At 57.9% G+C, this 16,270-nt stretch overlaps 1 protein-coding gene across 1 annotated transcript; it reads left to right on the top strand.

The window, feature by feature from the left end:
- Positions 1-2,300: 2,300 nt before the first annotated feature.
- LOC119093358 (putative methylmalonate-semialdehyde dehydrogenase [acylating], mitochondrial) lies at positions 2,301-15,688 on the top strand. The gene is made up of 11 exons (XM_037216315.1): positions 2,301-2,439; positions 2,924-3,055; positions 8,639-8,867; positions 9,480-9,634; positions 11,371-11,466; positions 11,790-11,906; positions 12,266-12,512; positions 12,711-12,892; positions 13,875-14,054; positions 14,637-14,735; positions 15,414-15,688. The coding sequence occupies exons 1-11, from the start codon at positions 2,410-2,412 to the stop codon at positions 15,513-15,515; spliced, it is 1,569 nt and encodes a 522-aa protein (XP_037072210.1). The 5' UTR covers positions 2,301-2,409; the 3' UTR covers positions 15,516-15,688.
- The last annotated feature ends 582 nt before the right edge of the window (positions 15,689-16,270 follow it).

The raw sequence follows: 16,270 nt of genomic DNA, 5'->3' as shown, positions 1-16,270 counted from the left end.
AGATGATGCCTTATGGCTTTCACTCGGCCAACAATAGCCTGTAAAAACTCATGACGACGCACTCAGGTGATTCGACAGAGCCATCATTAGGCTCGCCGATACTTTAACAGGTGCGAAAGGCAAAGATGGAACATGACATGTTGTGCCTGATGTTAAGTCGAACACCAGTGACATCATATCGTCAGCTGAAGCATTATACCATATAGGGGGTTGAAAAGAGCCCGTAAGAGCTCTTGACCATTGACGTCATATAACACGCGAATGCTTGCAGTAGGCAGGTACGAAAGGTAAAGATGGAACATGGCCTGTTGCGCTTGATGTTGAGTCGAATACCAGTGACGTCATATCATCCCGCGATGCTTCACAGGATATGATGCTTTGTTGCATTGGGGTGCCCAAGTGAGCCTGTATGAACTCATGACCAGCGACGTCACGCACTCAGATGGTTCGGCACCACCTCGATATAGCGCGCGAATGCTTGCAGTGAACAGGTACGAAAGGCAAAGATAGAGCATGGCCTGTTGCGCATGACATCTAGACGAAAACCGGTGACGTCATATGGTCAGCTGATGTGTGGCTTACGGTAGGTTCAAAGCAGTCTATATAAATTAATGGTTAGTGACGTTACACACTCAGGTAGTTCGGCAAAGCCTTCCTTCAGCATTCAAATGCTTGCAATGGACAGGTACCAAAGGTAAAGATGAAGCATGGCCTGTCCCGCCTGAATTTTATTCGGATACCAGTGACGTCACATCTTCAGTTAATGTCGTATGACCTTCCGTCGGCCCAAAAGAGGCCGTAAAATCTGATCACAAGTGACATCACACACAGTCGAATGCCAGTGACGTCACATCATTAGGTCATGCTTTACTGCTCTCAGTTGGCCCCCAAAGATCCATAAAAATGCATGACCAGTGACGTCACACACTCACGTGATTTGGTAGCTTTTATTCATCATGCCAGTGCTTGCGGTAGACAGGTACGAAGGTAAAAATGAAGCATGACCTGTTGCGACCAACATTTAGTCGAATATCAGTGACGTCACGATACCTGGTGATATTTCACGGAACATGATACACCGCGGCCGTGGGGCCTAAGTGCACTCGTATCAAGTGATGATTAGTGACGTCACGCATTCAGGTGATTCGGTCAAGCTTTTATTCGACACGCAAATGCTTGCAGCAGACAGGTACGAAAGGTAAAGATGGAATAAGGCCTGTTGCGCCTGATGTTTCATTGAATGCCAGCGACGACATATCGTCAGGTGATGCTTTACGGCATTCATTACACCCAAAAGATCCCTAAAGCCTCACAACCAGTGACGTCACACATCCAGTCGAATACCAGTGACATCATATCGCTAGCAAATGCCTTGTAGCCTTCAGTTGGCCCAAAAGAACCCCGATCGATGGAAACCCATTTTCAGTGACGTCACTACGTCGGCTGATACCTGACAGCATTTCTCCATCACGGCAGTACAGGAACCCTGCAGCCAGCGTAGCTCTCCCCACCGTCGGCAATACAGGTACCCAAGTAAAAAAAAGCCTACATACCTTCATGCACGCACAATATGCACATACCTTAATCTTCATTTGTGGCGCACCACATCCACCCTCACCCGCACCTCGGCACGCCCGGCGTTCAAAACCGCGCGTCGGTGCGGACACGGTCGCAAACGCAGGCGAGTGCGCATGCGCAAACGTGACGTCATGAATCTGACTCGATTTAGTGGTGCAGCTGTTTTGCATTGCACTTCATTTTGCAGCCTGCGTGAGTCGTGAGTTAGGTGATTCAATGTAAGCATAGTCTGTACTGAGTCAAATGAAAATGGAACAGCTGAGTCACAAGGCGAATCAGATTCTACAATCTATTGTGTGTAAATCGACTCGGATCCGACGTGATTTACACAGAAGGGCCGTTTTCAGCAAATCGACTCATGGGTCGATATACACGCTCCCACAAATGTTCAGGCACATTGGCTACAACAAATACGGCGCGAGTACTAAAGCTAGAAAACGTGGTTTAGTAGGATTTAATTTTGGAAGCAGATCAAAGTATTTGTTTTTCTGGAAGGTTTTAAATGCAAAATTCACGCTATCTATTCACAAAACACTGGAAAAAATGAAGAACAGGATTCTTGCTCGATATATTCTCGAAATCTCCATTCGTAATCATGTTACTAGTATCTCCCAACCTTCGTGTAGTGTCAGCCAAAAACCATACTACGAGCTCCCAAATTTTATTTCCATTGTGACGTCACGTCTGCGCAGCCTTCTGTAGTAGCTTTGGTTAAACGGCCCCGTGGTTGGCGCCCTACTAGCCGGCGCTGTTCCCGCGAGTATTCCTCGGCGGTAGTTTCGCGATACTGAAACGGTTTTGCTGTGTGGCTTTGTTGTAGACTCTTTAAGAATGTTTCGAATCTCTCTGGCCAGCTGCAAGGTGAGTCTGTGGGATCTACGGGGACGCAGCCAGGGTTTTCTCAAGGTGACGGCGGTCCGAACTTGCATGAAAAACGTGTACGTGTCACGCCGATGTTGGAATTATCTGTCAGGAGCCACTTATGAGGGAAAATGACAAATACGAGCTTAACGAGAGGCCCAGGCCTCCGCCGCCTCCCACCCCCATGGCTGCACTTTGGGAAGTTAAAGGATGTCGTCATTAGTGTGCCATTGGCCATTTCGGCCAATCATTTTACAAGCTAGAATAGATGGATGTTGATTATGATTTTGACATCAGCACGGGGCAGGGAAATGATCAAGAATTTAGTAGACTTGAAAAATGTTAACTTTTTCCCTTTTGGCTCTGCTGTAAATTATGCAACATCCTTTACTTTCAAATGTTCATCATCTCACTACCTGTCTGTCAAGCACCATGCCAGATGAGACACATGCTCAGCATATCAGCTGTCTTTGGTGATCAACAGGCAGGACTGTCTGGACTGCGCTCTGGTCACCGGTATGCCTCAGTAGCCACCACCAAGCTATTCATCAATGGACAATTTGTGGAAAGCTCCACATCTGATTGGATTGACTTGCATAACCCAGCCACCAATGAGGTGAGTGTGTGGTTTTGGTGAAATTGTGCATGCAGTTGATGGAAAAGTTGTACTAGTTATGTGTAGTGTGCACACATCAAATGTTGCAACAAATAGCAGATGTGGTGTCCGTTGTCTCAATTATGTGAATCTAGATTAATTATATTGTTTTGACATGGTTGCTTTCCATGGCCCTTAAACATAGCACATGCAGGGTTGACTTAAAGCTGTTGATACCTTACTGAGGTAACTTCATCTGCAGTGTGAAGCATATAATATGATGCTGTTCAGTGTGGCACTCTTCAATCTCATAGCTTCATGGTGATTTTTAAGTGTGGATGTGGGTTGAAGCCAAATCAAGCAATTTTTGCTTTAATTAGTTTAAACCATGTGGAGTACATTTTGTACATGCTGTGATATGTCAAGCCTAGCCTGGCCCAGTCCAACCAGTACAGTCCAGCCCAGTCAGAAAGTGATCTTTTTTGGCTGTGTCTGTTAAGTGTTTAGACTGTCTGAACCTGATTAAAGTTGACAGAATAATGCTGCCAGTTGACACTGCTCATGAAGACATTTTCAGAGACCACCAGGGTGCAAATTTGATATTTCCTCCAAATTCAGGAGCTCATTTGCCTTATTTCCCAGTCTTCTGCAGCTTGCCAGGCTGGCCAGCTGTGGGCCCCTTCCCCGGCCACCCCACCTGCGATGTGGCTGTGTGGCTGCCTGCATTCCCCTCAAATCCCTGTGCTGGGGTGGCTGTGCCGGAGTTGCAAGTCTGTGTGACCAGATGAGCCAGGTTCGGCTGCCCAAGGCTTTGGCACGTCCACTGGCGAGCGGTCCGTGGCGGGGCGCTGGTTCTGGTGCGTGCACTGGCGAGCGGTTCCGTGGGGGGGGGGGGGGGGGCGCTGGCTTCGGAACATCCACTGGCGAGCGGTCCCGTGGTGGGGCGCTGGCTTCGGAGCGTCCACTGGCGAGCGGTCCCGTGGTGGGGCGCTGGCTTCGGAGCGTCCACTGGGGAGCGGTCCCGTGGTGGAGCGCTGGCTTCGGAGCGTCCACTGGGGAGCGGTCCCGTGGTGGGGCGCTGGCTTCGGAGCGTCCACTGGCGAGCGGTCCCGTGGTGGGGCGCTGGCTTCGGAGCGTCCACTGGGGAGCGGTCCCGTGGTGGAGCGCTGGCTTCGGAGCGTCCACTGGGGAGCGGTCCCGTGGCGGGGCGCTGGCTTCGGAGCATCCGCTGGCGAGCGGTCCCGTGGTGGGGCGCTGGCTTCGGAGCGTCCACTGGGGAGCGGTCCCGTGGTGGGGCGCTGGCTTCGGAGCGTCCACTGGGGAGCGGTCCCGTGGTGGGGCGCTGGCTTCGGAGCGTCCACTGGCGAGCGGTCCCGTGGTGGGGCGCTGGCTTCGGAGCGTCCACTGGGGAGCGGTCCCGTGGTGGGGCGCTGGCTTCGGAGCGTCCACTGGCGAGCGGTCCCGTGGTGGGGCGCTGGCTTCGGAGCGTCCACTGGCGAGCGGTCCCGTGGTGGGGCGCTGGCTTCGGAGCGTCCACTGGCGAGCGGTCCCGTGGTGGGGCGCTGGCTTCGGAGCGTCCACTGGGGAGCGGTCCCGTGGTGGGGCGCTGGCTTCGGAGCGTCCACTGGCGAGCGGTCCCGTGGTGGGGCGCTGGCTTCGGAGCGTCCACTGGGGAGCGGTCCCGTGGTGGGGCGCTGGCTTCGGAGCGTCCACTGGCGAGCGGTCCCGTGGTGGGGCGCTGCCGTCCGCCCACTGGGACTGGTGCCATGCCAATGCACCAGGGGCCAGGCCTGTAACGTTAGGCCCTGACAGTTTATTGGCCCTTGCCTCACGCTGTTGGGTGGTTAGATGTTCGGCTCCTACCCACACCCATGGGCTTTCAGGCACTAATTGGCGAACAGCTGATGCAAGGTGCTTAAAGTTTTCTCCATCCTCTCATTCATCAATCTCACATTTTCCCTGGTATTTTAAAGTCATGTCTGGAATGTAGATAGGCTTGATGTATCCCGCGAATGTGTTGTAGGGTAGTCTTCCCTTGTGTGTGTGTGTGCACGTGGGCGTGCGTCCGTGCATGCATGTGTGGGTGCATGTGGGTGTTTGTGTATATGTGTGTGCATGTGTGTGTCAACTGCAAAATTTGTTTTGTAGTGCATAATTCACCTGGCCTGCTTCAACCCCTGCCCCTGGTAACATCTGCTTTAGTAATTTAAGCTGTCATTTTTATTGACTTCTTAGCCTACAGTATCACTTGATCACCTGCTAGTGATATTATAATTCTGAATGTCATGATAGGTCACTAACATAGCCTGACCTCGGGCTTCACAGTTTGAAACATTGTACCCCATTGCTGGGACGTGTTGGTCCTGTTTGCCCCATGACTCTTTGTCACTCATGCATCTTAAAGTGGTAGTGATAAACTGGACATACCACAGCAATGTAATAGTGACCTTACTGATCTTACTTGACATTGGCACCTGAAATTGTGTGGATGTGTGTTTCTTTTTTGATGACTTTTAACCCAACTTCGATTCATGACCACATTCTGATTCTTATTCTTACATATTAGATCATTACCACATTCTTGCTCAGGCATGGAAATCATTGGCTTTGTTGACACTGGATCTTAGGTTTCGTCCAATTGGTTCTAATACGACCAACGGCTGGCGCCAGTAAGAAAGAAATATATAAAAGATGGAAGCCTTGTTTTGGAACCAGCACTATTTCCAGGGGTGCTTTGGAGGAAGCAATTAGCATGAATCTCACGGCGTAAGTTGCACAACATTTTGCGTCAGACTGAATGAAGTCGCATCCAATGATCATAATAGGTCACTAAATATTTTATAATATTATCAAACGCCATTTTGCATTCGTTTATGAACATAAGTTAAGACAACGGTTGTTTACCGATGGGGCCCCTTCATCTGATTGTGTCGGTCCCTTGGTCAGGGTTTTTGCCCAGCTATCTCCCGTCACTAATACATTACCTAGTGCGTTCGAGCCAGTTGGCAGAGTTCTTGTGTTCTGGAAGGCAGTATCAGATAGCCATTGTGTTGGGCAGCAAAATTCGAACAGGGCAGCTCTCGAGCCACGGCGAAACGACTGCTCATAGCGCAACCGAGACGCCCCGGACACCGTCGTCCTGATGATGGACTGAGGCGCTGCCCCGGACACCGGCGTCCTGATGGCGGGTTGAGGCGCTGCCCCGGACACCGGCGTCCTGATGATGGGCTGAAGCGCCGTCCCTGACACCGGCACCCTGATGATGGGCTGAGGCGCTGCCCCGGACACCGGCGTCCTGATGATGGGCTGAGGCGCTGCCCCGGACACCGGCGTCCTGATGGCGGGTTGAGGCGCTGCCCCGGACACCGACGTCCTGATGATGGGCTGAAGCGCTGTCCCTGACACCGGCGCCCTGATGATGGGCTGAGGCGCTGCCCCGGACACCGGCGTCCTGATGATGGGCTGAGGCGCTGCCCCGGACACCGACGTCATGATGAGGGGCTGAGGCGCTGCCCCGGACACCGGCGTCATGATGATGGGCTGAAGCGTTGCCCCGGACACCGGTGTCCTTATGAGGGGCTGAGGCGCTGCCCCGGACACCGGCGTCCTGATGATGGGCTGAAGCGTTGCCCCGGACACCAGCGTCCTGATGATGGGCTGAGGCGCTGCCCCGGACACCGACGTCATGATGAGGGGCTGAGGCGCTGCCCCGGACACCGGCGTCCTGATGATGGGCTGAAGCGTTGCTCCGGACACCGGCGTCCCTATGAGGGGCTGAGGCGCTGCCCCGGATACCGGCGTCCTGATGATGGGCTGAGGCGCTGTCCCTGACACCGGCGTCCCTATGAGGGGCTGAGGCGCTGCCCCGGACACCGGCGTCCTGATGATGGGCTGAAGCGTTGCCCCGGACACCGGCGTCATGATGAGGAGCTGGGGCGCTGCCCCGGACACCGGCGTCCTGATGATGGGCTGAGGCGCTGCCCCGGACACCGGCGTCCCTATGAGGGGCTGAGGCGCTGCCCCGGACACCGGCGTCCCTATGAAGGGCTGAGGCACTGCCCGGACAACGGCGTCCTTATGAGGGGCTGAAGCGCTGCCGCGGGCCGCTTCCCCAACTGGCATGCCATGGCCGTTTGCCCGTCGTCTCGGCCGGGAGCCGTGGGTTTTGTCGGGCGGCGAATGTGTATTTTAAGCCCTGTCACATGGCCGTGATTTGGCCTTGGTGCTGACCGTCGTCATATGGGATGAGGCCTGGCAACCGAGCTTTGCGGCGACCTTTGGACAGAGGCGGAGAGTATGCGGGCAGGTCACGTGGAGTGCCCACTGATCACTGCCATATGGCCTTGCGGCGTTATCCGTTGGCTGAGGATGTGGCATCGTCATGCAGTACCGAAGGAGAGTCTCAAGGCCAAACCAGTGTGCGAGAACGATGGCGTGGTGTAACGAATTCAGGAAAAGGCTGTTCTTATATACTGTTTTGATGTGGATAGCGCATGTGTAAGGGCCATTCAGTGCTCTGTATTTTTTAATTGTTAAGCCCAAGAAGAAAATGAAAGGTTAGGGTCACAATGGACGAACAAGGGCTAAGCCTTACAATGTGAGGTAGCGCTTGCTGCCTTCCCGAGACAGAAAGTATGTGCAATGCACCCGATGTAAACAATAAAATGTGGATATTTTAGCTTTGCGATATTGTTAATTCATATGCTGGAATGAAGTGCCGTCATTGCACCGGAGGCTCTGGTTGATATAAGTTGTCAAGCGCATTTGCGAGGAACATAATGCATATAAAGAGGACAGTAATGATAAATGATTGAATTATTCCTCGTAGAATAAGCAGGAGAATGGACATACACACACACGCACGCACGCACGCACGCACGCACGCACGCACGCACGCACGCATGCATGCACGCACGCACGCACACACGCACGCACGCACACACGCACACACGCTTATGTATGTATGTGTATATATATATATATATATATATATATATGTATATATATATATATATATATATATATATATATATATATATATATATATATCTATAGATAGATAGATAGATAGATAGATAGATAGAGAGATAGAGAGATAGAGAGATAGAGAGATAGAGAGAGAGAGAGAGAGAGAGAGAGAGAGAGAGAGAGAGAGAGAGAGAGAGAGAGAGAGAGAGAGAGAGAGAGAGATATATATATATATATATATATATATATATTGATATTGATATTGATATTGATATTGATATTGATATTGATATTGATGTTTCGGCTACATGCGTTTATCGAAATGAGTATCAGTAGTCATTTAACATTGTCTGCCCATCCTACTCGATTTTTCAGTTTTGTTTTGAAATCGCGAGAAACAGTTTTTTTTTTGTCCTGGTGACACGTCACGCGATGCAGCTTGACCGATTGTTTTGGACGTTGCTATCATGCGTGAGTGCACTCCGGCCCTGGTCATGGCAGCACGCGCCGCGTTGCACAGGTGGCTTTAGAGCCGGAGTAAAGGAGGCCTTGACTGCCTGTGCGCGGCGCCGGTGGTTTTGGGGAGCGACGTCCGACCCCGCCATGACCCGCTGGCCGTCCCGCTGTGCCCGGCAGGTGGTCACGCGTGTGCCCAAGGCCACCCAGGCCGAGATGAACTCGGCGGTGGACGCGGCCAAGGAGGCGTTCAAGACCTGGTCGCAGACATCCATCCTGACGCGGCAGCAGATCATGTTCAACTACCAGAACCTGATCAAGCAGAACATGCGCCGGCTGGCGGAGAGCATCACCCAGGAGCAGGGCAAGACGCTGGTGGACGCCGAGGGCGACGTACTGCGCGGCCTGCGTGAGTCACCCGGCCCGCCGCGGCGCGCCCCGGTGCGCCCAATCTGATCACCGACAGCTGGTGACGGTTACAAGGGGGGGGGGGGGGGGGGGGGGGGGGGGCAGCTGTCACCGCATGGAGACACGAAGGCGGCTGGGCTCGATCAGACTTCAGTTTGGTTCGGGCCGATAGCTGTGTGATGTGGAGGAATGTCCGTGCAGCGTGATGTGTTTTATTATTATGTTTAATTATGCCTAATTCCGGGTGGAGACGTTTACCGGGTGGAGACGTATATGCAGGATGACGGAGTTGGATCGGATACGCACGATACATGCATGCTGCGATGCTGCTGGCTGATAGAGCCTTGCCTCATAGGTATGTCCTGCTAGAGATTGCATAAGGTGCTATGCTGCCCCTTTTTGAGGGTGATCGGAGGTGTTCTTGCTGCGTTTCTCGCACTTGTGTGCGAGAAACACAGCAAGTGTGTGCACTTGTGTTACGATGTGTAGTAGGCTGGCATGTAACACTGTTCAACACACACATAAGATGCATCGCATGTGTCGTGTGAGGATGACGCCGGGGGTTTCGCCAAGTGATCGCGTCGATTTTCACGTCTTCTGCGTGCCGTTGCAGAGGTGGTGGAGCACTGCTGCAGCATCACGAGTCTGCAGCTGGGCGAGACGATGCCGGGCGTCTCCAAAGACATGGACACGCTGTCGTACCGTATCCCCTTGGGCGTGTGCGCCGGCATCACGCCCTTCAACTTCCCCGCCATGATCCCGCTCTGGGTGAGTCGTCCGGACGCGCCGCCCGGCCGTCTGCCGCTCGGAGGCGGGGTGCCGCAGGCGGGTCGTCCGGTCCCTGTGTCTGGCATGAAAAAGTACGTCATATGCTCCGGCTGTTGCGTGTGTTTCTGAAGTCCATGCTGCGTGGTTCGTGGCGTATCGCAAATGTTGTCTTTTAGAGACTGGTGAAAGGATCAGGGCAGTCGCGGTGCAGCAGACGCACGCTGCGCTCTGCGGTACGTGTTTTGGTCAAGGCTGCTCGCTCAGCCAGTCGTCCGCAAGCTAAGTTAATCAGACCTGGGTAACCCGGCCCGGGTCGATATATCCCTCTACAAACTTACAAGAGCACCCTTCATGGAAACGCTGCGCCGATCAGCTGGCGAGCTGACGATCGGGCGGCGCCGTGTCTTAGTCAGCTGGGCGGTCGGCCTGGCCACTGATCGCTGATGTGACCCTGGCCTGACCCTGACCCCCACTGTCCGGCTCTGACCGCCACTGTCCCGTTCCGCCCCTGACCGCCGCTGTCCCACCCCGGCCCTGACCGCCGCTGTCCACCCCGGGACCGCCGCTGTCCCACCCCGGCCCTGACCGCCGCTGTCCCACCCCGGCCCTGACCGCCGCTGTCCCACCCCGGCCCTGACCGCCGCTGTCCCACCCCGGCCCTGACCGCCGCTGTCCCACCCCGGCCCTGACCGCCGCTGTCCCACCCCGGCCCTGACCGCCGCTGTCCCACCCCGGCCCTGACCGCCGCTGTCCCACCCCGGCCGTGACCGCCGCTGTCCCACCCCGGCCCTGACCGCCGCTGTCCCACCCCGGCCCTGACCGCCGCTGTCCCACCCCGGCCGTGACCGCCGCTGTCCCAATCCGGCTCTGACCGCCGCTGTCCCACCCCGGCCGTGACCGCCGCTGTCCCACCCCGGCCCTGACCGCCGCTGTCCGACCCCGGCCGTGACCGCCGCTGTCCCACCCCGGCCCTGACCGCCGCTGTCCCACCCCGGCCGTGACCGCCGCTGTCCCGCCCCGGCCCTGACCGCCGCTGTCCCACCCCGGCCGTGACCGCCGCTGTCCCACCCCGGCTCTGACCGCCGCTGTCCCGTCCCCGGCCCTGACCGCCACTGTCCCACCCCGGCCCCGACCGCCGCTGTCCCGTCCCGTGCCTGACCGCCGCTGTCCCGCCCCGGCCGTGACCGCCGCTGTCCCACACCGGCCCTGACCGCCGCTGCCCCGTCTCCGGCCCTGACCGCCGCTGTCCCGTCCCCGGCCCTGACCGCCGCTGTCCCGTCCCCGCCCCCGACCGCCACTGTCCCGTCCCGTCCCTGACCACCACTGTCCCACCCCGGCCCTGACCGCCGCTGTCCCGTCTCCGGCCCTGACCGCCGCTGTCCCACCCCGGCCCTCACCGCCACTGTTCCGTCCCCGCCCCTGACCGCCGCTGTCCCGTCCCGTCCCTGACCGCCGCTGTCCCGTCTCCGGCCCTGACCGCCACTGCCCCGTCCCGTCCCTGACCGCCGCTGTCCCACCCCGTCCCTGACCGCCGCTGTCCGCCCTGGCCCTGACCGCCGCTGTCCCATCTCCGACCCCGACCGCCGCTGTCCCATCTCCGAACCTGACCGCCGCTGTCCCGTCCCCGTCCCTGACCGCCGCTGTCCCGTTCCGTCCCTGACCGCCGCTGTCCCACCCCGTCCCTGACCGCCGCTGTCCCGCCCTGGCCCTGACCGCCGCTGTCCCTTCCCCGGCAGATGTTCCCCACGGCTGCCGTGTGCGGCAACACGTCCATCGTCAAGCCGTCCGAGCGTGACCCGGGCGCCTGCATGCTGCTGGTGGAGCTGTTAAAGGTGGGAGAGCCGCGCCTGACCTCGAGGTCAGCTCAGGTGCCCGGTCACGCGCCCGGTCACGGCCCGAGCGGCGCTCACCGGCCTTCAGTGTGGGGTCCGTGGGGAGCGCTCACTGCCGAGGGGATTGTCGCCAGGCGTTACGCCTGTGGACTAGACTGGTGTAGCGTAATTCATCATTGTTTTGTGCGTGTTTTAGTGTGCAGTGAGAGCGATCTCAAGCAGCGATCTCTAGTCATCGCGCTCTCACGTTCAGACAGCGGGGCGATTGATATTGCCCCCTTTCGGTGGTGGCAGCCATCACTGTTTCTTTTCGCCGTCGCCAGGAGGCGGGCATGCCGGACGGTGTTGTGAACGTGATCCACGGCGAGCACGAGGCGGTCAACTTCATCTGTGACAACCCCGACATCCGCGCCATCTCCTTCGTCGGCTCGGACGTGGCTGTGAGTGAAGCCGGGAATGGAGTACCTGATGGGTATGCAAGGAGCCTCTATTATTGCTCTCTAGTTGGTGACAGGTGGGAATCTAGGAACAGAATGGTTTTTGAACGTGGCACAGGGACATCGCAATGCACATGACCTTGGCATCCTTAACGATAGAGGGCGTCACTTACTGCCTCAGAAACTCAACCGACGTTACGACATGCGACAGTGACGCCTGTCAAGTTAAAAGGTTTGTCATGAGCCTCCAGAAGGTCGTGATCCGAGACCCCTGTGGGGCGCCGCGTCTTGAAAGAGGGAACTCTGCCCCCCCCCCCCCCCCCCCTCTCGCGGCCGCCACCTCATACGGCGCTACCACCCAGGGCAAGCACATCTACGAACGCGGCAGCCGCAATGGCAAGCGTGTGCAGTGCAACATGGGCGCCAAGAACCACGGCGTCATCATGCCGGACGCCAACAAGGAGAACATGCTGAACCAGCTGGTGGGCGCGGCGTTCGGTGCTGCCGGCCAGCGCTGCATGGCGCTCAGCACGGCAGTGCTGGTCGGCGACGCCAAGAACTGGCTGCCCGAGCTGGTGGAGCGCAGCAGCAAGCTGCGCGTCAACGCCGGTAGGTGGCCTGCCCTGGCGCCGGCGCGTGCGCACCGCTGCGAGCGGTGAGGGTGTATGTGCTGGCTGTGTGGTGTGTGTAGTGGAGGGCCGCACTTGTGCTCTGCGTGTCGGCCGATTGAACCGCTGCGCTGGACGGCCGACCGGAGGTCACCGACGCTCGTCGGCGGGCCGGTGACCCGGGCTCGCCCGTCGTCAGGTCACGAGCCGGACGCCGACCTGGGCCCGGTCATCTCGCCCAAGGCCAAACAGCGCATCGAGCAGTTGGTGGAGTCGGGCATTAAGGAGGGCGCCTCGTGCCCGCTGGACGGCCGCAGCGTCAAGGTGCCCGGCTACGAGCGTGGCAACTTCGTGGGTCCGACCATCCTCACCAACGTCACGGTGAGAGCGGGGGCTGGGCGGTGCAGGCGGCGGCGAGGGGCGCGGGACTGCGCCGGCCGGGGCCACGGTGCGGATGCGTTGGGTCCGGGGATGGTCGGGGTGACTGGAAGGAGCTGTGCTCGTCGGAGGCGTGGTGACGGGCGCCATTGTGTTGACAAAGGTCAGGTGGGAGCTCAAAGAGGATATGTTTGCTAATTAGGTACGCTCAGCCTTTTGTGATGGGCTGGCCGTGAGCTGCATGGAGAAGAGGTTGGAGAAGTCGCACATGCAGAACCCATACACAACTTTGAGCCTTGCGGAAGAGAGCTAGTCAGGGGCTTACCGTCTGCTACGTTGGAAAGGCATCATCCCAGGCAGTATTTTTATGGTGCTTAAGTTGGTCTTTACTACTCGAAATGTCGCGCTCACTCACACGTTAAAGACATGAGCGCAAAAACGAATGCAAATGGAGTAACTGCGCACCGGTTGCGCGTTTCGTCTGTGGTAGTTAAGGATGCTCAACACGCATATGGGCTATTTCTGTGATATGTGTACCGATGACTGGCGTGCTGATTGGCCAGTGGCCTTCCCCTGGTGATGATATTTAACAGTGATTTGCGCTTCCTTATTGGCCTGTGCACACCCGAGGGTGGTCTGGAGTGAAATGTGTGGCGTATTCTTAGTATTTATGTTAGGTGATAGCGAAAATGGATATGGATTTTACAGTTAAAATGGTATTAGCAATAATCAATAGTGCTATGTTCCATGCGTCGTGATGTGTACAAATGCGCAGCAATCGTTGACGAAGGTATCGTAAAGCGGTGAAGCGACGCAGGCGAGACTGCCAAGACCTGTACCAGTTTCGTGTCTGGAGACCTCTGCCAGGCGCGCCGCTCCCGGGAGCCGGCGCGGCGTCTCACTCGGCGTCGGCCTGAGCCGCGCTGCTCCCGCGAGCCGACGCGGTGTCGGCGTCTCACTCGGCGTCGGTCCGCACCGCCGGCAGCCCGAGATGGAGTGCTACCGCGAGGAGATCTTCGGCCCCGTGCTCTGCGTGCTGACCGTGGACACGTTGGACGACGCCATCCGGCTCATCAACAGCAATCCGTACGGCAACGGCACGGCCATCTTCACCACCAATGGCGCCACGGCCCGCAAGTTCACGCATGAGATCGACGTTGGACAGGTAGGAACGCGGCCGGCCGGCTCCGGGGACAAGCTCCGGGGGCGGGGGGGGGGGGGGGGTGGCGGCGTCGCCTGAGTTGGGACGTTGGACAGGTGGGAACGCGGCCGGCCGGCTCCGGGGTGGAGCTCCGGGGGCGGGCGGTGTCGCCCGGGCGGGGTGACCGTAAGTGGCGTACCGGGCCCCGTGAGGGGGTCAGACGCAGTTGTGACGGGGCGGGGATGGTGGTGGGGGGGGGGGGGGGGGGGGGGGGGCGGCAGTGTCGACGTCCGGCGTACTCAGCTGGCCTGACTTGGGCTGTCTCTCGGATTGTGTTTGTCTCGAGTCGTGCGTGTGATCGGTATGCGCGCCTGGCCGTGGCGTCTGTCTGTGAGCCGCGTGTCGGCTTTCGACCATGGATAGTTCGTGTGCTCGTACAGAGCTATCGCACATTCCACTGGGCGGGTGCGCACTTAAATGCGGGTCAACGTGTCCCAGGCCGGCGTTTCTGACCATGCGCCGCTGCCGGCCGCAGCCCACCGTGTTGGGCTGCGGCCGGCGCATCTCGCGGCCAGCGGGGTGTGTGACCGCGCTCCGTGCTCCCAGGTTGGCATCAACGTGCCCATCCCGGTGCCGCTGCCCATGTTCTCGTTCACGGGCTCGCGTGGCTCCTTCCTCGGCGACGCCAACTTCTACGGCAAGGCGGTGAGTGTGGTGCGGCGCGTTTGGCCCGGTGGTGGCGGACTGCTCCCCTCCGTCCCTGCTCGAGCACTCCGGTTCTCCGCAGCGGTCCCACAGCGGTGCGTAGCGCGCCCTGTCTGCTGTGAGTGTCCTGCTGTCGGGCCTGTGTCTGGCTGAGGTGTTCCACGTAGTGGTAAACATGCGCGCTCTTACGTTTTAGTGGCTGAAGAGCGGTGTTTGTGATTGGTTGTGCAGAACTTGATACTGGCATTAACACATCACTAGGGCTGAGTGCTTCAGGGACAGGTGGGCTGGTGCTCGGGGGCATCGCCGATGAGAGGGGATGTAGACTCCTGGGCGTCTCGCGTCTCCCCCCCCCCCCCCCCCACACACCCCTTGTCAAAACGATTGCTTGTCGCATGTCAGCTGCATTCCCAAATCGGTTTTGCCCCATCTCCCTGACCGGGACTGCCCTCCATGGTGTTAATTGTATCAGTGCACTGCTGGTTGTCAGTACGTTGACCACGGAGCCCCCCCCCCCCCCCGCCGCGGGTTTTAGACAGACACTAGCCAAAGAAGGCCAGTGCGGACGGCCGTGTGCATCACACCTCGCAGTGAGCGTGACGCGCCTCCGGACCTCAACCCGCTCAACACCTCTACGTTGTCCTCCGGCGTCTAACCCGACCGGCGCGCTCCCTCCAGGGGATGAACTTCTACACCCAGGTGAAGACGGTGACGCAGATGTGGCGGGCTGATGACGTCACCCACAGCCGGGCCGCCACGGCCATGCCGGTGATGCGCTGATGACCGCCGATGTCGGCCGGGCGGGCGCCGGACGGAAGCAGCACCACTCTGCGCTCCGTGATCGGGTGCCCCGATATTGGACCTGTGTGTGGGTGGCGCCTGGAGGGCGATAGTGTTGAAGTTTATTTTGGGTACACGATAGTATACATGACCACGGTGGTACGCCAAATGAAATGGTTTAATTACGTTTTGTATTGCTTTGAAGGGTACGTAGATGCCGCCTTGCGTTTGAAGCGGATCGCCTAGTAGTTTGCAGCAGTTTTGAGAGGAAGATGGGCGCCTGGTGGCGGCTCTTTAGTACTGATCGCAGACGGGTCATACCTACAAAAGTAAATGTGTCGTCTCCCGTGTCAGTGCTCACACACATGTGCAATAAACATGCGCAGACCAGCCGCGGTTCTGTCGCATCAGCTCCCCCGGTGCTGGTCGTTTGTCTGGCTGTGAGAACGGCCCTGGACCACAGTGCGCGTCGCTGGACATTTCACGGCCGGTGACGGCGTGTAGTCTGTTCTTCAAGTCGCGGTGCGCACAGCCAGCACGTGGCGACGCCTGGCCTCGCAGCTTGGAAATTCCTGGGATGGCGACAGACGAGACTCGGGTGTGACCCGCGGCTGGATCCGCGCAAGGTCGCCGTCGCTTGGGCCCGGCGTGCCGGGGCGGGGAGAGGCGGCGTCCATGTGGGCCGACGCGAGAGTCGCCGGCAGCGTCCACCGACCCAGGTCTGTCGCGCAACGGCTTCTCTGCTGCAACGAAAT

The sequence above is a fragment of the Pollicipes pollicipes genome, unplaced genomic scaffold (assembly GCF_011947565.3).
Source record: "Pollicipes pollicipes isolate AB1234 unplaced genomic scaffold, Ppol_2.1 Scaffold_4002;HRSCAF=4701_pilon_pilon_pilon, whole genome shotgun sequence".
Classification (NCBI taxonomy): Eukaryota; Metazoa; Arthropoda; class Thecostraca; order Pollicipedomorpha; family Pollicipedidae; genus Pollicipes; species Pollicipes pollicipes.
The sequence above is the reverse complement of the archived record's forward strand: the minus strand, read 5'-3'. Positions and strand labels throughout refer to the sequence as shown.

What these genes read in the sequence shown, in the direction of transcription:
- LOC119093358 (XM_037216315.1), top strand. Translation starts at nt 2,410, where the DNA reads ATGTTTCGAATCTCTCTGGCCAGCTGCAAG. An exon ending in TCTCTCTGGCCAGCTGCAAG is followed by an intron (nt 2,440 to 2,923) that starts GTGAGTCTGTGG and finishes GGTGATCAACAG; the next exon opens with GCAGGACTGTCTGGACTGCG. An exon ending in TGCTGGTGGAGCTGTTAAAG is followed by an intron (nt 11,467 to 11,789) that starts GTGGGAGAGCCG and finishes CGCCGTCGCCAG; the next exon opens with GAGGCGGGCATGCCGGACGG.